The sequence below is a fragment of the Mustelus asterias genome, chromosome 12, assembly GCF_964213995.1.
Source record: "Mustelus asterias chromosome 12, sMusAst1.hap1.1, whole genome shotgun sequence".
Taxonomy (NCBI): Eukaryota; Metazoa; Chordata; class Chondrichthyes; order Carcharhiniformes; family Triakidae; genus Mustelus; species Mustelus asterias.
The window spans coordinates 4842056-4863785 of record NC_135812.1 but is presented as its reverse complement, the minus strand read 5'-3'; the positions used below and the strand labels follow the sequence as shown (position 1 = coordinate 4863785).

Below are 21730 nucleotides of genomic sequence, written 5' to 3'. Positions count from 1 at the left end.
GATCCAGGTTCGATTGCTGGCTTGGGTCACTTTCTATGTGGAGTTTGCTCGTTCTCCCCATGTCTGCGTGGGTTTCCTCCGGGTGCTCCGGTTTCCTCCCACGTTCTGAAAGACGTGCTGGTTAGATGCATTGACCCAAATAAATGCCGGAGTGTGGCGACTAGGGGAATTTCACAGTAACTTCATTGCAATGTTAATGTACTTATGATTAATAAATAAACTTTAAACCTTTTTCTCTTGACAAGATTGAGAAACATTGCGGGACAGAGTGGAGTCAGCTTCCTGCAGCACACCTGATCCAGGAACGTCTGATGCTTTTGTGGGAAACGTTCCATTCCTCAGAACGAACATCTCTACTGGAATTTTACCGCCTCGCCCGCCCGAGGCTTGAAAGATCCCGCCTTGGGCAAACGGAGAATGCCGATCTGCGAGCCTCGCCTGCCCCGAATCCAGGGCGGGTGCCCGGTAAAATTCCGGTCCTCATATCTCCTTCGCAATAAGACAATTATAAATAGAAACCCAATGTTTGGGAAACACTGCTGGGGATATCAGGTTCATAGTTTGTCAATTTGCCTCAGTAAGCTTTAGGTCACAGACATATAATTACACACAATTTTCCTAAGCTATACATCGTTAACCACCTATCCAGCCAGGACTGGCACAGATGTTCGCAAATTGGTGCTAAACCTCCGTGAAGTTATCGCTGAATGTTGTTTTTTTTTGCTAATTACAGAGATCTATTGATTCACTTTGTTAAAATTCTAATTGCATCAGATCGCCTTCATTCACTAAATACCACATGCTTTCTGAAATTTTGCAATTTAAAATCAAGAAAACCAAGATACAGCCACCCAGCAAACCAGTGTTTACTCTGTCGGTACGTTGACTCCAATCTAAAGCACAGGGCTGTACTGAGAGGAAATGTGAGAAAATAGCACCAACATTTTACCCATGGAACACAAAATTATTGACAATGTGCCCGATTTTCGATAGAGAATGTTTTTTTGTCTCCACATTCTCCTGTTTTACATTTTCATCTCTCCAACAGTGACAAATGTCCCGACATAAAAACTTCTTCTGATTGTTATGACAGACTCTGCTGGTCCCAATTACACAGACCGGAAGGTTTCACTGAAGAATTGGAGTCCAAGCAGCCCTCCCCAGCTCGATGGCAACAGTCTTATCTGAGTTTGTGGGTTCGAGTCCCACTCCAGAAACTTGAGCAGACAGACTGGCACACCAATACAGCACTGGGGGACCGCTGCATTGTCTGAGGTGCTGTCTTTCAGATGAGACATTTAACTGAGGCCCCTCTCAAGCTGGATGTAACTGTAGCGCTATTTGAAGAACTGCAGGGAGATTTCCCCAATACCTGGTCAACATTTGTCCCTCAACCAGCATCACTACAAATAGATCACCTGGTCATTTACCTCACTGCTCTTTGCTGTGTGAAAATTTTACTGCCACATTCCCTGCATTACAATTGCTTCCTTGCTTTTGAAGCATGGTGGGATCTCCTGATAAATCCAACTTCTTTCTTTTATTGCATCGGTGCCAGTTCTTTACTAATGCCTGCACTAGGTTTGACTTCCAACCTTGGTGAAGCTGCTGATCTCAAATGTGGTGGAGTAGGTTGTCCTCATGAATGATAAAATCAGCCAGCGTTACTGTGTTCCTGATCGCTATCTAGTGACGTGTGTGAGAGGGGATCACATAGAAACTTATAAAATTCCAACAGGGTAGATTCAGAAAGAATGTTCCCAATGGTGGGGGAGTCCAGAACTGGGAGTCATAGTTTGAGAATAAGGGGTAAACCTTTTAGAACTGAGATGAGGAGAAATTTCTTCCCCCAGAGGGTGATGAATGTGTGGAATTCGCTACCACAGCAAGTAGTTGAGGCCAAAATATTGTCCGATTTCAAGAAGAAATTGGATATAGCTCTTGGGGCTAAAGGGACCAAGGGATATGGGGGGAAGGGGGGAGGATCAGGATACTGAATTCGATGATCAGCCATGATCAAGATGAATGGCGGAGCAGGTTCGAAGGGCCAAATGGCCTACTCCTGCTTCTAGTTTCTATGTTTCAATGATGAGGTGTGGCTCAGTTATTATGTTCGCCAATCTATTGATATACACTGCCTTGGCTCATGCGTGAAGAATGGTTATTTGGGTGAGATACTAGATGACAGCCATGGTACTGAGCGCCGGCAAGAAGTTAATATCTTCTACGGGACGGAAAAAATCTGGTAGAAAATATTTCTGAAAGGAAACACAAGATCCTGTTGTGTGCAAAGCGGCTGCCACAGTTCTCATATTACAATAGTGGCTGCATTCTACTGGTACTGAGATATCTTGAGGTATGAAAGGTGCTAAATAAATGCAAATTCTTTCTTCCATTGCATCTGTGCCAGTTCTTCGCTAAAGTCTGCACCAGGTTTGATCTCCGGTTGTGATGAATTTGAAAAAAAGCAAGAGACTAAACAAACAAGAAGGACAGGGGAGGAATATGATTATACGGCGGAGATATTTTCAACTGCTACAAATGATGCCAGAAATTTGTGTGGTCAGTGCCGGATGAGATACTGCAGACATCGTCCGACTGCTCTCGGGGCGGGTTGAGAAATATTTCAGCTCTTTTTCTCATCATTCCATAGGAAAATTCTTTATCCCTTATTTTTTGGACCATGAGGAATTTGCAAGCTTAACAGAGCGGCCAATTTATTGGCACAATGGAGATCATTTTTAATGTTTAATTGAATAAACTCAAACTACAGATTATTTCTCTGTAATATGTAGAATTATTCAGACCAGTAGCCTGCACTCTGAGTCTTTGGGGAGAGAGGGAAACATTCACATTCTGGTATGAACAGTAACAGGCCTGGCTGAATACATATAGTTCATCAATTAATAAACATGAGTTGTCCCAAACCAGACCACTGAAAGGGTTAAATGGTACAATATTTGTGCATGAAATGTTCAAAGATAGTAAAGCAGTAAAAGTGTGTGGGAATGCAACCAGATTGCACTGATAGGCTTGAAAATTGAACTCGGCTCACACTGAGCGTGAGGCTTAGCAGAAAGTTAATGAACTGAGAGCAACCTTGATCAGTGAATCAGAGACTGGGATGCGGGGCACTCCCCTCCCATGCTGCCAACCTTTGCTATGACATTCATCAACTTCCCCCCTTGATCTCTCAACCACAACACACAGATTTTCTAATCAGTTTCGAGGCCTGGAGCACACCTCCCAACCATCCAACATAATGTAGAACATCGTCCAGCAAGGGTTAACCCTTTGAGATAGTCATGGTAACAACCAGGCTATTAGAAACAATGCAGAGAGTTTAAACCAAAAAAACTGAAAATGAAGTGATCGCCTCCACACTTGGAGAAGGAAGTGCTACAAGTGGCAAACTCGCATCAAAATAATAAACTGGGACATGCTGGTAAGATCACAAGACAGATATAGATGAAAAAGATTATACAGTCCATCTAAACACATCCATGCAGAAAAGGCTTACAGTCCTCACCCCGTATCGTGAAACCGTTTAAAGCACTGCAGAAGGTCACTCAGTCTTGGTGATGTCAGTTTTATTTTACTAATCCCAGACTAATCCCAGTCCCCATTCTCTCTCCGTTGCCCTGTAGCTAAACCTCTGCTTCAAATATTTCTCTGAATGGTTTCTGGATTTTCACTCTCTACACTCCTCAGGGACAACTATTCCACATGCCAATTTCTGCTTGTGTGAAGTACTTTCTTATATCAGTCCTAATATTGTTGTTCTTTGATTTGACCTTGTGCCATCTTCTGCTTCTGCCACAGTGTTTTGATTCACCTATTTGTCTGTTAATTTAATTATTTGTGTGATAACACCTCTAAGCCCTTTTTAAGAGCAACAATGGCGCGTTTCTCCAGTCTTTGCCCATATTTAGTTCTCTGATGCATGCAGCAGCCTTGTGACTCTTTTCTCTATGGGTTTTAGGGCTTCTTGTGTTTTGGTAATTGAAACTGCCGGAATTTTACCAGCACGCCCGCCTCGATTCCGGAGGTGGGCGAGGTTCAGAGAACGGCATTCTCTGTTGGCCTTGGGCGGGATCGTACAAAGCTCGGGCGGACGTGCCGGTAAAATTCCATGCGGCTCTCCAGGTGTGAGCTGACCAGAGGCCAGAGCAAGCTGGCTTGCACACTAGTTTATTTTATACTTTTATTCAGTATTCTGTTAACTTTGTGATTATGACTCTGTCGTGACCAACGTGCAGCAATAAATCTGTGTCTGCCTTCATGTCATCTTCAGTTCTTACAGTTCTGATCTGAAAAGGCCTCCAGTACATCACCAACATGTGAAGAGACTGAAGGATTTACATTACAGGATGAATATTGCTAGCTCTCTGTGAGAGGAAGCGGAAAGCCTCGTAGAATGGTGGTGGAAGGCATTGGGACGAGAGTCTGACATCTTCCCACCACCACTGGGTATTACCAGTGGCAGCAACCTCAGTGGCATGGCTGCCAGCTTTGGTAGGGCTAATGAAATCAATTATATGGTTAAATAATAGCCACATCCCGCATTTTACATGAGGAGGGCCTGCCACCGTGTTGGTAATCCTGGCAGCCTCCCAGCAGATTCCCAGAAAGGGAAGCCAGTCCATGGAGGCACTTTGCCCTGGCACCCCCCACCAGTGGCGATGGCCACCCTCATGTCGTTGGTACTGCTGGAGGGCACATCCTCCAATGACGAGGACTTCCCCAGTCCCAGCACTGTCAATTTAAACAAATTATCTTGTATTCGTTCTTCCTGTAGCCTCAGCAGTGGCCCCCTCGATCTGTGGCGCTTTTACTAAATTCATTAATTCACTGGATGTGGGTGTCACTGGCTAAGTCAGCATTTATTATCCATTGCCCATGAGGAGGGCAGCATGGTGGCACAGTGGTTAGCACTGCTGCTTCACAGCGCCAGGGACCCGGGTTCAATTCCGGCCTCAGGTAACTGTGTGGAGTCTGCACATTCTCCCCGTGTCTGTGTGGGTTTCTTCCGGGTACTCCGGTTTCCTCCCACAGTCCAAAGATGTGCAGGTTAGGTTGATTGGCTATGCTAAATTGACTCTTCATGTCAGGGGGATTAGCAGGGGAAATGTGTGGGGTTATGGGGATGGGGCCTGGGTGGGGATTGTTGTCGGCACAGGCTTGATAGGACAAACGGCCTTCTTCTGCACTGTAGGAATTCTATGATTCTAGGTGGTGGTGAGCTAACTTCCTGAACTGGTGTAGCTCAAGTGATGTAGGTGCACCCACAATGTTGTTAGAGACGGAGTTCCAGGATTTTGATCCAGGTGGCAGCGACATGAGTTTGGAAGGTGCTGTCTAAGGAGCCTTGGTGAGCTTCGGCAGCGCATCTTGTAGATCGTACACACTGCTGCCACTGTGCGATGGGCGTGAATGTTTGTGGATGGTGTGCCAATCAGCAGGCTGCTTTGTCCTAGTTGGTATCAAACCTCTTGAATGTTTCTAGAGCTGCATTCATCCAGGCAAGTGGAGAGTATTCCATCGCACTCTTGACTTTGCCTTGTAGATGGTGGACAGGCTTTGGGGAGTCAGGAGGTGAGTTACTCACCACAGGATTCCTAACCTTTGACCTGCTCTGATAGCCACTGTTTTATATGGTCCAGTTTGGGTGCTGAACTGTCAGCCCTCTGATTGGGCCAAGAGCTCTGAGGAGGTGGGCCGCCATTCTTAATTGGATGGCAGTGCTGGTAGCCATCTTTTAAGATGCTGCCCCAGGTCCTGCCAACCACCCATATGGACTTGAATTCCACTTTTGGTCCTGGCAGCAAGACATCCTGCCCGAACACTAAATCCTGGCTGCATTGCGTTTGGTTGCTCTTGATAAAATTTGGAATAATTGTGCAATTGAAATCTTCACTAAGGAAGAAGATGTTGCCAACGTCCCAGTAAAGGCGTCCAGAAATCAGGAGGATAAAAATAGATGAAGAGGAGGTAGTTAAAAGCTGGCATTGCTCAAAGTAGGAAAGTCACTTCGTCCACTTGGGGTCCGTCTGAGATTATTGAGGGAAGTGAGGCTGGAAATTGTAGAGGCTCTGGTCAAAATCCTCCAATCATCTTTAGATAGAGGGGATTTGCCAGAGCACGGGAGGGTTGCAAATGCTACCCTGTTCATAAAAGGACAGAGGGATAATCCCGATGTTGTTGGTGGGAGAAATTTTAATAACAGCAATCTGAGAAAGTTTGATTGGTATTTAGAAAATAATGGGTTTATTAACGCAAGGTGGCACGGATTTGTTAAAGACAAGTTACGTTTGATTAACTAGACCACAGTGCATCATTTCAAAATTACCAGAGGATACAAAAATTTAGAAATGTATTAAACAGTCCAGAGGATGGTAACAGACTTTCTGAAGATGAGTGAAATGGGTATACACAGGCAGATGAAATGTAATACAGAGATGTGTGAAGTGACTCATTTTGGGAGGAAGGATGAAGAAACTTTTTTTTTAACACAGCAAATTGCTAAGATTTGAAATAAACCGACAAAGGATGGCAGAAGCAGATTCAATATTGACGTCCAAGAGAGAATTGGATAAATATTTAAAAGGGAAACATCTGCAGGGCTCTGAGGAAGAGTAAGGGAGTGGGACTAACTGGGAGCTGGGTACAGACACAATGGGCCTGCCTCTGTGCTATAGCATGCTCTGATTCTCCGAAGAAGCACTTTGACTTTTCGATAGATGACATCTGTGATGACCTTCAGTGACTACTTGTGTTAATAGACGACTAACGAGCAAATATAGTGGCAAGATCGGGGACTCAGGAGAGGGAACGTATTAAGTGCTTTTGAATAAACGAGCATCACTCCAAATGTACTATTAAAATGTGTTAAAAAAAAGTTCAGCAAACAAATGACAATGATGGAAAAAATACCTGCTTGAATGTCATACTCAATAGGTTGACTGTTGCCGGGCTGCCATTTCGTTGTGTTGTGTTGTGCTGTCCCACTACCGCATACTATCTCTGGCACTGAAATGTAAATATAAAGTTCAGAATTGGCCAGGATTTGATCAATGGTGATCCATGGGACTGAAAGGTCTTCCACATCCCAATGGTGCCTTTATTGCAAATACAATTCTCGAGTTCTCAGATGGTGCTTCATGCAAAGACATCAATGGTTGAAATATTTCTCACGGTAGGCAGATCTCTGAAATCACTCACCATTCAGTTAGATATTGCTAAAAAGAGAGAAATGTTGCTAAAGCTTTTCATCTTGTGCCCAGGACAAACAGAAGAATGCCACATTTCAAACAATCATGACAATTTGTACTACAGGAGAAAAGGATGTTGGTTGATTGGCAAATTGACTCTGATTGGCTGAGGCATTGCCATGGAGAAAGCAACTGCAAGCTATAGGCTCCCCAATCTCCCAGTCAATTAAAAAAAAGTCACCAGGCTTGAGCATCAGCATCAACACGCAGCGGCAGCCGAGTGTACCGTCCACAAGATACACTGCAGCAATTCACCAAAGCTCCTTCAACAGCACCTTCCAAACCCACGGCCATTACCATCTAGAAGGACAAGAGCAGCAGATGCAGGGGAACACTACCACCTGCAAGTTCCTTGGTCACGCATCATCCTGACTTGGAACTATATTGCTGTTCCTTCACTGTCACTGGGTCCAAATCTTGGAATTCCCTTTCTAACAGCATTGTGGGTGTTCCTACAAACACATGGACAGTAGTGGTTCAAGAAGGCAGTTTTCAAGGTGATTAGGAATGGGTAACAGATGCTGGCCTAGCCAACAACACCCACATCCTATGAATGAATATAAAAACAAAATTCTCCTGCAGCATAAATTGTTGCGATGGTTTGAAACTTGCCTTTGTCCTGACGAGTGGTAACACGGTGGCACAGTGTTTAGCACTGCTGCCTCACAGTGCCAGGGATCCAGGTTCAATCCCGGCCTTGGGTCACTGTCTGTGTGAAATTTGCACGTTCTCCCTGTGTCTGCGTGGGTTTCCTCCGGGTGCTCTGGTTTCCTCCCACATCCAAAGATGTTCAGGTTAGGTTGACTGGCCATGCTAAATTGATCCTAGTGTCAGGGGGATTAGCGGGGTAAATATGTGGGGTTATGGGAATGAGGCCTGGCTGGGATGGTGGTCGGTTCAGACTCGATGGGCTGAATGGCCTCCTTCTGCACTGTAGGGATTCTATGATTCTATGAGTGCAATACAAAAATCTTCAGCAGCATGTCTCTCTATTCAGCAATGTTCAAGTTCTGTACTAGTAAGCGACTGATTCAGTTAGATGCTTGGATGGGGGGGGAAAGGGGAACTGCAGTTAGTATCTAAAGAAGAATGAGTTAAATGGGCCACAATTGTTCTTATCCTTTTGATACTGGAGTTCAACTGTGAAACTGCACTTGCAAGATATTTCATTTTGAATCACTTTGTATTTCACATTACCTGAAAGTGCTTCACCGTGTGCCCCAAAAATGGGAGATAGTTGTGGAAGCTTTTAGTAATACAGGGTCCTTGTCTTTTGGATAAGATGTACAGCTGCCCTCTCAGGAGGATGGAAATGACTCTGTGGCGCTATTTGAAGAAGAGCAGTGGATTTCTCCATTGTGTTCTGGACAATATTTATCCCTCAGCAACACTCAAACAGATTATCTGGTCAATATCACATTGCTGTTTGATGGATCTTGCTGTTACAAAACGGTCATACATTTCTTACATTATCAGCACATAACGATTTGGGCCGAATGGTTTGTTTACGTGCAGTGCCTTCTATGTAATTCCGACAGTGACTACATTACAGAAGTAATTAATTGGCTGTCAGAAATCTGTACCAGTTATAAACTATTAAATCTCTTATTTCCCACAAAGGTCATTGACCTGAAACGTTAATTCTGTTTGCCTCCCCACAGACGCTGCCTCAGATGCTGTATATTTCCAGCACTTTTTGTTTTTGCTACAATGGGCTCCTCCTGGCTTTCGGATAGAAGGGAAATGGACAACCCCATCAGCAACTGTGTCACTGATACCGGTTATTGCTACACATTGATTTAATTTTAATGGTAAGACTCACCAATGAGATGTTAATGACCTTCTCTCCACCACACTCCCCAAACCTTCACTTCCTCTCGATGTAGTACTAAGGGTTAACAGATGGGATATGCTAATGTATGATGTAGATGACTGTTCCACTGACTTCAGTCAGTCATGTGTTAAGGCTGTCTCAAGAGAGCTTGGAACACCATGCCTCGGAGCAACGTGCCTAATCTGTAACTTGTTTAGATGTTGTACTGATAAACAAGTGTTCAGTACATACCGGAGTATGACTGTAGTCTGTCTACCAAGTACAATGCCTAGAGTCCAAGAGGGAAGGACCATCCTAGAACATGGTGGCAGCATTGGAGACACTGATGTAAAAAACATACATTAATGAAGGAACTACAGAGTGAGGAACATCTTGGGAGAAGCTCGTAACAAAGCAATCTCTCAACAAGGCCACTCTTTGAAATGCTCTTTACTGAACTCATTTACCTCCTTCTGAAAAGTTAGGAAATGGAAAACAAATAAAATTATTTGTGGTGAAATTCTCTTTCTCTTTTCACATCCATTTACATAAACGTTAGCTTAAAAAAGGTTCAAAATGAGAGAAACTCCAATGGAAGTTGAATGCAGTTTAGAATTCTGCTATTTTGCTCACTGTTCAAAAAATCTTGAGAGCCAATTAAAGCTTTTCATGCAAACCTTTTTAACAAGACCTATCATTCTTTACAAAGATTAAACTGCACTTTCCATTTGTAATTATTATTGTAGTCTACAGACAAAGATTTGGTTTTTTTTCCAGAAATCTATGCAAATGCCAAGGTATTTAATTATGTTATATGAAGAAATATGGCCATTTGGTTACATTTGCAGGTCAAAGCCTCTCAATCTGTCCTTGTTAAACCACTGCTATATGTACATCTGATTGAGCATGTGCACCAGCTGCCAGCACCTATCAAAGCTGTGGTGTGTGAGGAAAGCAAGAACCAGTTTCAGAGGCTCCTCTATGCACAAGCTCAGGGTTAATCTACTGATCTCTCCAACCAGTCACAATCCCATTGTGAATCAAATAGCATGGTCTCCTCTTCCTAATCCAAACTGATTGGCTATCGCTAATCATACTCACTTCCTATTGGTCCAAACCAATTGGCTATCGCTAACCACACACTTCCTATTGATGGACAGGAGGTTGGTTTGCATGGTGGATGGGATTGATCATGATGTGGTGATGCCGGTGTGGGACTGGGGTGGGAACACTAAGAAGTCTCACAACACCAGGTTAAAGTCCAACAGGTTTAGTTGGAATCACGAGCTTTCGGAGCGCTGCTCTCTCACCTGATAAACCTGTTGGACTTTAACCTGGCGTTGTGAGACTTCTTACTGTTCCTATTGATCCAAGCCAATTGGCTATCACTAACCGCAAATGGAAAAGCAGCTCTCCTGCAATATCTGCATGAAGTTCTCTGTCTTTCCTGGAGGGAGGGGACAGTGCCTCAGGATGTGGGTGATGTGACCCGGTACAAGAACAAAGGCGACCACAGGTGGTTACAACAACAATCGAGGCATTTCCCAGCTGAGCATTGTTAGAAATGTATTTGCCCATGTTCCCCTCGTCACACTGCAGATCTAGGCTGAAGACACTCCTTGACATCAAGGCAGCATTTAACCGAGTGTGACATCAAGGAGCCCTAGCAAAATTGAACTCAATGGGAATCAAGGGGAAAACCCTCCACTGATTGGAGTCATACCTGGCACGAAGCTTGTGGTTGTTGGAGGTCAGTCATCTCAGCTCCAGGAGGTCTTCAGGATAATGTCCTAGGCTCAACCATCTTCAGCTGCTTCATCAATGACCTTCCCTCCATCATTTGATCAGAATTGAGGATGTTCGCTGATGATTGCACAATGTTCAGTATCATTCGTGACTCCTCAGAAACTGAAGCAGTTAATGTGCAAATTCAGCAAGACCTGAACAATATCCAGGCTGGGGCTGGCAAGCAACATTTGCGGCACACAAGTGCCAGGCAATGGCCATCCCCAACAAGAGAGAGAGAGAATATAACCATCGCCGCTTGACATTCAATGGCATTACCATCACTGAATCCACCATCATCAACATCCTGGGGCTTACCATTGATCGGAAACTTAACTCGACCAACCATATAAATACTGTGGCTACAAGAGAAGATCAGAAGCCAGGAATCCTGCGATGAGTAACTCATCTCCTGACTCCCTGAAGCCTGTCCACAATCTACAAGACATAAGTCAGGGGTGTGATGGAATATCACAGATGCAGTTTTCCTGGGCAGCAGCACGACCTGGATATTAGGTAGCACCCCGCCCTGGGCGATGATCACCCCTCCCAGCAGCTTGTTGAGCTCCTTGTCATTGCAGACGGCCAGCTGCAGGTGTCTGGGATGACGTGGGTCTTCTTGATGTCCTGGGCCACGTTGCCAGCCAGCCCGAGGATTTCAGCAGTCAGATACTCGAGCACAGCAGCCAGGTAGACCGGGGCTCCAGCACCCACACGCTCAGCATAGTTGCCTTTTCTCAGGAGCCTGTGAACATGGCCCACCGGGAACTCCGGTCCAGCCCAGGAGGAGCAAGATCTGGCTTTGGCCCAAACTTTACCGCTGGTTTTTTCTCTTCCACATATTGTGCCCATTTCACAAGCAGTTTCACAACAACACTCAAGCTTGACACCATCCAGGACAAAGCAGCTCACTTGATTGGCATCTCATCCACAATCATTTACTCCCTCCACCACCGACGCACAGCAGCAGCCAAATGTACCATCTACGAGGTGCACTTCAGGAATTCACCGAGGCGCCTTAGGCAGCACCTTCCAAATCCACAACCACTACCAACTAGAAAAACAAGGGCAGCGGATACATGGGAATGCCATCACCTGGAAGTTCCCCTCCAAGCCACTCACCATCCTGATTTTGAAATATATCACCGTTCCTTCACTATTGTTGGGTCAAAATCCTGGAATTCCGAACAGAACTGTGGGTGTATCTACACCACAATCATCAGCAATCTATCTTCAATGTTGAAATCAGCACACACATCCCAAAAGCTGCAACTATTATGTCTGAGCTGAATAAGAGTGTGTGGTTTGACCGCAACTTGACTGAGGACACTACACCGTGAATCTACCAAGCCTGTGTCCTCAGCACGCTCCCCTACAATGGCGAGACCTAAACAGCATCTGCTAGGCAGAAGAAACAGTTCCTGCCTTTGCTGTCTCAGACATGTCTTCAGCATCCTGTGGCAGGACAAGGTCACCAATTCAGAGGTCCTGGAGCATGCTAATTCCATCGGCATACACTCATCGCTAATTCAACAATGTCTATGCTGGCTCAGCTGTGTTCATCAGATGGATGATACACACAAAAACCTTCTGGATGGTGAATTGGCCACTGGGTCACAACTTTGTGGGTGCCCACCCTCTGCTACAAGGACATGGAGTTGCCGGCATTGGACTGGGGTAGGTACAGTAAGTAGTTTCACAACACCAGGTTAAAGTCCAAAAGGTTTATTCGGTAGCACAAGCTCGTGCTATCAAATAAACCTGTTGGACTTTAACCTGATGTTGTGATACTACTTACTGTGCTACAAGGACAAGTGAGATAGGATGATGGTGGGCAATAATACTGACAACTGGGAGACAGTCCCTGATGGGTGTGACCTCCGAGGCCTGACTGTTTGGAAGGGCATTGGGAAGAGATGAGCAGAAATGAAAATCCCAGCAACTGAGAGAAGGAACCAGAGATAACAGGAACCAGCTAATTGTGCAGCTTCCCAGGCCAGTGATATCCCGGTGCAGCAAATGTGACAGAGACTGCCTCGCCCGAGTGACTTCCTGAGCCATAGGCAACGCTTAGCACAGACTGAACACCATGGGCACTAACCAAAGTTACCAACATGATCCAAGCCGATTGGTCATCACTAACCACTTCCTATTCACTTGTATCAATTTGCTGATCATTCATTATTAACTGGGCTGGATAAAACTATTTAATTATTCAATTTTATACTGACTGATTCTAATTGCTGATTACACTCACTAGTTTGATACCAATGGAATTGGTCATTGTGTTCAGCTTCTGTGTACCTCAATCAAATCAGAGGTTTATTTGTTAATGGTTCAAATTGAACTGCAAACTATATTAACATCATGTCGATTGAATCAATGTACATTCACTTCCTATTGATCCAAATTAAATCAGCAATTATATTCACCCTATCGATCCAAACTAAATCACCACAAAGATTCGTGCTCCACTGATCCCAACCGAGTTACACCTTGATAGCAGGCTGAAATCTATCCTGATGTGTTGGAGGACCTACCTGGAATGTATGCACAACAGGTGCAGGCCATGATCCATCTACAATAGAGAAGGTGCGACCTCTCACAATTTCACTCTTATATCCTGAACATTAAGCAGTGGCCAGGTTGAGGGGAAAATAACGCACAGAGAGGTTTGTATCCTTGCTAGTTCACGGAAGGATTAAGACTCTGGGATCTTCTGGTTGACATAGGAACATTTGGAGCAGGAGTAGGCCATTTCACCCTTCAAGCCTTCTCTGCCATTTGATGAGATCATAGCTGTTCTAGTTGTGGTCTCAACTCCTTTCTTGTCACCCTCTCCCTGCCATTGCCTTTGGCTGCCTTGTCTTTCAATCTAACTTAGCCTTGAATAAATTCAATGACCCAGCCTCTGCTGTTTTCTGTGGAAGAAAATTCCACAGACTCACAACCCTCTGATGAAATTCCTCCTCATCTCTGTTTGAAAAGGGAGACCTCTTATTTTTAAACTGTATCCCCAAGTTCTAGTCTCTCCCACAAGAAGAAACATCTTCCCAATATCTAACCTATCGAGCCCCCTCAGGATCTTATATGTTTCAATAAGATCACATTACTGCAAAAGGTGCAACTGCTCAACCTTTCTTCATAATATAATCTTCTACTTTTTTGCTGAATTTTGTGCTAAATGTGAGAATATGAGGCCCACATGCATTGCAACACTAACTTAAAAGACACAGGAGGAGGGAATTTCCCTGTCCTGCCCACTATGGGAATCGTAGCGGATAATGCAAAGGTCTATTGACCTCGGGTGGGATTTTCTGGTTTTGGGGCAAATGCGACCGGGGGAAATTCCCGCCCAGGAGTCTTTCTGTCCAATCTCATAGCCAGAGAATGCAAACTCACGGGAGTATTGTATTGTACAACCCAAGCTCCTGCTCCTCCACTCAAGAGGGAAAAGGCCTGTATTTAAATTGCATCAGTCGCGCACTCAGGAATTTCCCAAAACACAGCCAGTTAGTTACTTTTGAAGTGTTATTTTGAAGACAAACACAAGAGAAAATGAATCTGGTTTGGTGGGAGTGGTTGAGGGATGAAGATTGGCCAGAATGTTGAAAGAATTTTCTTCTCTTTTTGAAATAATGCAATGGCACCTTTTTTATCCACCTCAAAGCTTAACACATTAAAGTGATAAAGAAATACCATGGAGTGGTAAATGGACCCATGCCCTCCATTGTCCGTTTGTCATCAGCTTGTTCATCTAACATTCAAATCTAAATGGGCCACAACTTCAGTTAAACATTGGGAAAGCTGATGCCACAATTATCTGTCCACTGCCACAGACTCTATTCTTTGTCATCAGTTCCATTGCCCGCTCAAGCCGTTCTCTTTGACTGAACCAAACTGTGGTCTTTGTATTTGACCTGAGCTGACCTCTGTCACCATACTCTCTCCATTGGAAAGTCCGCCCAAGAACCCCCTCTCCATGCCTGCCTTGGCCCATTCAATGTTGAAACCATGATCCATGCTCTTGTCAACTCCAAATTCAACTCTGCCTATGCTCTCCTGCTCATGCTCCCAGCCTCCCTGCTGGATAAAGTTGAGTGGAGCAGATAATATAAATGCAAAATGCTGACTGGGTAAGGCAGCATCTGTGGAGAGAGACAAAGGGTGGAATTTTCCCATCCCGCCCACCGTGGGAATCATAGTGGACGGGACAGGAACTTGCAAAGTCCGTTGACCTTGGGTGGGATTTTCCAATCTTGGGACAAGCGCGGCTGGAGAATCCCACCCAAAGTTTTCCCGTCAGATTCATAACCTTTCTTAAGAATTAATGAAACAGTTCCGCAGAGAGTTTCTATTATATTCTGTCTTTCATTTCAGATTTCCAGCATCCACAGTATTTTGCTTTTATGAGATAAATGTGTTTTGGTGCATTTTAGCCGGAAGTACTTCAGGCTAAGGCCATTGCAAGACCTTTTGTTAGTGTTCCCATAGAGATGATATGTGCAAGTGGCTGATAAAAATAGGACAAAAAGGGGAGGGAAATCTAGAGATAAACGTACAACTATTTATTCTCATCTATGGAGAGAAACAGCATTTCCCACATCCTATTAACAGCTTCATCACAATGTGAACAAAAAACTTACATCCCTGCGATTTTGTTAGTCATTTAATCTCGCAAATCTTTCGTCTTGTTGTGCAAAAAATGACTAATAACAGTCTAGCTGCCAGACTGATGAATGCCTTCCCTTCATTTATGCTGAAGTACTCACATGAAGAAACAGTCAAATTGCTTGGTGTCACACAAACTAAGATTTATTTGTAGAAAATTGCCATCGGAAAGAAAAAAGGAGAGATAAAATACCAGGGCAATAAAGAGTGAAGGAGAAGGGACAGCAGCGTAATCCAAGCAAGAAAGTTCATCGGGGAGATTACGATAAGGCAGCGATGTAGTAGAGAGGAGGGTGACAGCAAAAACAAGTTAAACAAAGGGAATAAATGCACTGTAGTTAGCTTTTATTTTAAAATCTTTGATGCCTGCCTTTCCTCAGTTGCTAAACCTGATTGCTTTCTCTTTCTTTTCTTTGTCAAAGCCCAGGGGTCAACCTGATGACATCCTCTTGCAATCGTTGAAGCCTCAGAAAAGTTAAGGATGAGAAAAGTTATTTGATTCATATCTCTAGCATTCAAATTCTCACATTCTGGTTCCCAAGTTCCTATGGTCTGTATCTCGAATACCATTCCAGGTGAATTATACCAACCATTCATCGTCCCTTTGTACGATGAAATTTGTTTAGTATCTGACCCAGGTTTCATTGGTTTATTGTTGTTGCCTCTGGCCCCATTATCCTGTCTTATTTTAAAATAACATTAAGGATTTAACCTATTCAAGCAACAATGACATACTTCACTCTCAGTAACTGTCTTCTCTCTGGGTTTCGGAAACTGCTTTGTTAATACTCCAGCCCCTTTACAACTGGAACAATTTTCCTCACTTTTTTAACCTTCTCCTGTAGTAGCAAGATGACCAGAGCTGTATGCAGCACAAGATCTGTCTGACCAATAGATCTTGGGTCAGCACTGCTGCCTTACAGCGCCAGGGACCCGGGGTCAATTCTGGCCTCGGGTCACTATCAGTGTGGAGTTTGTCCATTTTCCCCATGTCTGCGTGGGTTTCCTCCGGGTGCTCCGGTTTCCTCCCACAGTCCAAAGAGGTGTGGGTTAGGCTGATTGGCCGTGCTAAATTGACTTGTAGTGTCAGGGGGATTAACAGGGTACATATGTGGGGTTACGGGAATTGGGCCTGGGTGGGATTGTGGTCAGTGCAGACACGATGGGCCATATGGCCTCCTTCTGCACTGTAGGGATTATTCTATGGTATCTGCATTCAACTGCGAATGTGTTCCTGGGTAACGTTTCCTCAAAGTGCTACCTATAACGAAGATTGAAACTATTTCCTTATACACATCCTTAGAAATGGTTTTACGATTTTGTCTTACAGTGCACAGAGGCAACCTTATCTTTCTACCCGAGGTATTTGCAGGCAGGTCAATCCTCCCTGTGATAAACTGGACTCTCTTCACTCAATCCCTGAGATAGCATGCCCAGAATTGTGTCTGTGACTGTCTGTGTAGGTAAGAATTAAGGTTCCAAACTTAGATTCAGTTTCTCTTTGGTTTGCACCAAATCAACTTCACATAAACATTACGCATGATTAATCTGGATGGTCACAACTTTTCTAACCCAGCAACTCTCGCAGTACTGAATTTTTTTTACAATGATCAAAATCATTATGCTTTCCACTGAGTAATATCAGTAACAATTAATTCATATCAAATTTAATCTTCGGTTACAGAGCGGGAGTGGAATCTGAACAAATGCTGGTGGACATCTCAATAGCTTGTTGCACCATGCTGAAGTACCAATGTACTGCCATTCCCTAAATGTACTTATTGCTGTAATTCATATTGGTTTTCTTCATTAACTGAACTTTATACAATATTCAAAAAGCTATCACATTGTTCACTATGAGATTATTTACCTATGCAGACGTGGCAGGCTTCCACTTGACACCTTCTCCATAATAACAGGGTTCAAATCGAGAGCCTCTCATGCCAACAAGAGTTAATACTCCAGGTATGCAATACTTCAGGCAACAACAACTTGCATTTACAATGTGCCTTTAACATGAGAAACATGTCTCATAGTACCAGGGGCATTATCAGACAAAGATTAACCAGAAACAGATATAATGTTTCACGAAGGCAACTCACCACCACATTCTAACGTGGGCGGCACGGTGGCACAGTGGTCAACACTGCTGCCTCACAACTCCAGGGAACTGAGTTCAATTCCAGGTTTAGGTCACTGTCTGTGTAGAGTTTGCACATTCTCCCCGTGTCTGCATGGGTTTCCTCCGGGTGCACCGGTTTCCTCCCACAGTCCAAAGATGCGCGGGTTAGGTTGATTGGCCATGCCCCTTAGTGTCCCAGGATGCGTAGGTTAGAGGGATTAGCGGGGTAAATATGTGAGGTGAAAGAGATAGGGCCTGGGTGGGATTGTTGTTGGTGCAGACGCGATGTGCCAAATGGCCTCCTTCTGCACTGTAGGATTCTATGATTTCTATGATTCTCATGGGCAGTTAGGGATGAGCAACCCAATGCTGACTTAATTAGCAATGCCCACATTCCATGAAAGAAGTTTAATAAAGGGCTACATGGTCAAAAGTAGGTTTTAAAGAGCCATGGAAAGGAAGAGAAAGAAGTACAGAGGTTTATGCAATGATAAGAACTGGAGATGCAGAAGGAGCCAGAATTAGATGAATGCAGAGATCTCCGAGGGTTGTAGAGCTCAGTAAGGTTAAAGAGTTAAGGAGGGCTGGGGCAATGGATGGATAGTTGGAATATGACTGGAATGTAACAGCAAACTAGTAACAAACTAGTGAATGTGTGCTTCAGAATTACATGGCAATCTGACAGTGTAATGTTGGTGGCTTTGTTCTGATAGGGTATTGGTCAAGATGCAGCTTAACAACAGGCAGGGTGAGTTTATGAATTGTGTGGCCATAGGGCATCATACAATTGTCTGAACGATTATTAGGTCACTTGTAGCTGTGGGCTAAAATGTAGGTTTTTTTTGTAAAAAGTCTGAAGAATTATGAATTCTGTTTCAGGTATAATCCGTTTTGGTTGCAGGGCAGCAGACACACATGTAACCAGATTTTAACGGTTCCTTAAATCTTTGATTTTTATTTCATCTGTTCCAATCATTGACAACAAAGCCGCCCAGTTTTGACCTAATAATTTAATATTTCTGATATAACCCTACAAGAACTCTAACATGATTGAATATTAAAATAATTCGGGGAGAAGAGGGGGGATGCAGGAGGAGTTTTTGTTCAACGTGTCCACATTTTATGAAGTAGAATACTATAGGCATGAGAATTTGTTTTGATCCCAGTGAAAATATACATGGGAAAAATAACATTTAAAATGTAAGTTTGTGTCTTAGCAACTCGCATGATAGAGTTTACCAAACTGATGTTTGGTGCAACTTAATCCAAATTGCACGATACAGAGATGTCCCAGATGCAGAAGCAGTCTGAACCTCCTGTGAGTAGCAGAGTGACTGGCAGAGGCAGAAACTGAAATAGAGATTATGTCAATCAGCAGCAAGCGTGAGGTCTGCTCCGACAACATTGACAGTGGGTCTGATCAGGCAAGGGCTTGAGATTTTTTGACAGCATGGGACAACATTGAAGGTAGTCTGTCCTTAAAAAGCTGTAAGAGTTTTAACAACACCAGGTTAAAGTCCAACAGGTATAAACCTGTTGGACTTTAACCTGGTGTTGTTAAAACTCTTACTATATTTACCCCAGTCCAACGCTGGCATCTCCACATCTTAAAAAGCTGAACAGCCAATATCACCAACCGTTCAGGGAGAGGGCAGAAAGAGGAAAGAACGAAGGGCAATGAGGAAGGATAGAGGAAAAAGTGATAGGGAAGACAGATAGCAGGAGACAATAAATAAAATCAATGCCTAAAGAGACAACGTCTTCCCGCTCCCTGGAAGCTGTATAAGGAGAAACAGTGTCCGTTTGTGGCTGGCGATAATACTTTCCATTCAATGGAGTTTGCAGCTTGCTGATTCATATGATTGCAGGTCGGCGCCCTGCTGGCGAGCCTCTCCACTGAAATTAAATCCACTCTCTTCAGTTATAAATTATAATGCTCTATAAACAACACTCCCACTGGGAATTGAGAGAGATCTGTGCACAGTCCGCTCACTGTTTCTCGCTTTGCTCCTCTGCCACAAACAAGGGCGCACTGTGTCTGCAGTAATTTACACACTGTTTGATGTTTGGGATAGAGAATGGGAGTGAGACACAAACAAAAGCCAGAGAGGGAGAGAGAGAGAGGAGAAATAGATAGAAAGAAAGAAGAAAAGGAGAAGTGCAACATGTAAACAAGAAAGCATAATAACAAACAGAAACAGATAAATCACATAGATTGAAGGGTGTAAGGGAAACCAATAAGAAGATTTTAATACTCATCCTTGTTTGCAAATTCCCCCATATCTTTAAACACAAAGGCACCCCTCAGATCTCCATGCTCCTCCTGTTGCAGTCTTTTGAACATCCCAATTTTAATTTCTACATCATCGGAGCCCATTGTCGGAATTTTACAGCCTCACCTGCCCGAGGCTCATAAGATCCTGCCCGAGGCCAACGGAGAATGCCATTCTGCGAGCCTTGCCCGCCCCAATTCTGGGGCGGGTGTGCCAGTAAAATTCCAACCCATGTCTTCAGCTATGTTTCTATGTTTCTGCCCAGCTTCTATGCTCTGAAATTCCATCTCTAAAGATTTCCAACGTTCTCTCTCCTCCTTAAAATCTACTGCTTTGACCAAAGATTTGGTCGTCTGTCTTAATATCTCTTTATCTGGCTCAGTGTCAAATGTTGTCTAATAACGCTTCTGTGAAGCATCTTCGTGTGTTTTTACTATGTTTAAGGTGCTATTTAAATGCAACGTGCTGTGTTGTAGAGAAATGAAAGAAGAGAAGTCCAAAGATGTGCAGGTTAGGTTGATTGGCCCTGCTAATTTGCCCCTTAGTGTCAGGGGGACTAGTAGGGTAAATCGGTGCGGTTACGGGGGTAGGGCCGAGGTGGGATTGTTGTTGGTGCAGACTCGATGGACTGAATGGCCTCCTTCTGCACTGTAGGGATTCTATGCGGCTTGTATCGAGCAGGAACGTAGGGCCACAGGAATCAGCCATCGAGAATGCTTGGTCCATCATTCAGTGCATCCTAACTTTATCCACACCTTGTCTTCCAAAAGCCGATAATTTATAATATTACAGGCTGGGTTGGAGAAAACTCCTTATATGCAATAGTGTTCGGATAACTGCTGTCTTGGTGATAATCAGCTAAACAAACAGAGATTAAAGATAGAACCTTGGACTTACATAGAGGGATTGTCCAGTACTACATCCAGTAACGTATTCACTAATTATTCACCAAACAGGAGGGGAATCTGCCTTATGTGTTTATAACATGTTATACAGCACATGGCAACAGCTGGTGTTTATGCCAGCAAATTTCTGCTCAGGAACCAGGATGGCACGGTGGCACAGTGGTTAGCACTGCTGCTTCACAGCACCAGGGACCCAGGTTCAATTCTGGCCTCAGGTGACTATGTGGAATTTGCATGTTCTCCCCATGTCTGCGTGGGTTTCCTCTGGGTGCTCCGGTTTCCTCCCACAGTCCAAAGATGTGCAGGTTAGGTGGATTCATGGGGTAAATGCGTGGAGTTACGGGGATAGGGCCTGGGTGGGATGCTCTGTCAGAGAGTCAGAGCAGTATCCAGGGACTGAATGGCTTCCTTCTGCACTGTAGATATTCTACGATTCTATAATGGGAGGAAGGCGACTTGCAAAGTGAAGCAAAACACTAGAAAGCATGAGGATTCAAAGACAATGGGAGTGGGGAAGAAGAATTTAGAAAAGCAATCTGGTTATGATGGAGGGCTAACCTTTTCCAGGGGTCAGCACAAAAGCTTGTCATACGGAGTGGTGAAACACAGAGTGTATCCTTCCCCATTCCACTGTGCTATTTGTATTTGTTTACAATCAATATGGTTTTCATTTCCTTATTTCAGTGTGGCCATATGTGATCTTGTATCCTGATATAATGAAGCAGAGGGGAGTAAGAGTAATTTGAACTTTTGTGCTCGCATATCTGTCGCCCGTATGCAAACTGTTTAGAAACTATAAAGCCTTGTTTGCTTGCATTATTGATGAAGAGTTTAGAAGTGCAGATGTTGCAAATGCTACATTCAACATTCTGCAGGGTTGCCAGCCCAAT

The 21730-nt window shown here is 44.0% G+C and overlaps 1 protein-coding gene across 5 annotated transcripts in view; it reads right to left on the bottom strand.

Annotated features, from left to right (window-relative positions):
- bcas3 (BCAS3 microtubule associated cell migration factor) overlaps positions 1-21730 on the bottom strand; it is a 915564-nt gene that overhangs the window by 258326 nt on the left and 635508 nt on the right. For 4 of the 5 annotated variants that reach the window (XR_013499066.1, XM_078224612.1, XM_078224615.1 and 1 more), the window contains exon 23: positions 6934-7029. The exons of the other annotated variant lie outside the window; for it this stretch is intronic. Coding sequence is in view for 3 of the 4 variants with exons in the window: in XM_078224612.1 (XP_078080738.1) it covers positions 6934-7029 (96 nt within the window). In the remaining variant the exon portion in view is untranslated. The remainder of the gene's footprint in view (positions 1-6933; positions 7030-21730) is intronic. 5 annotated transcript variants of the gene reach the window in all.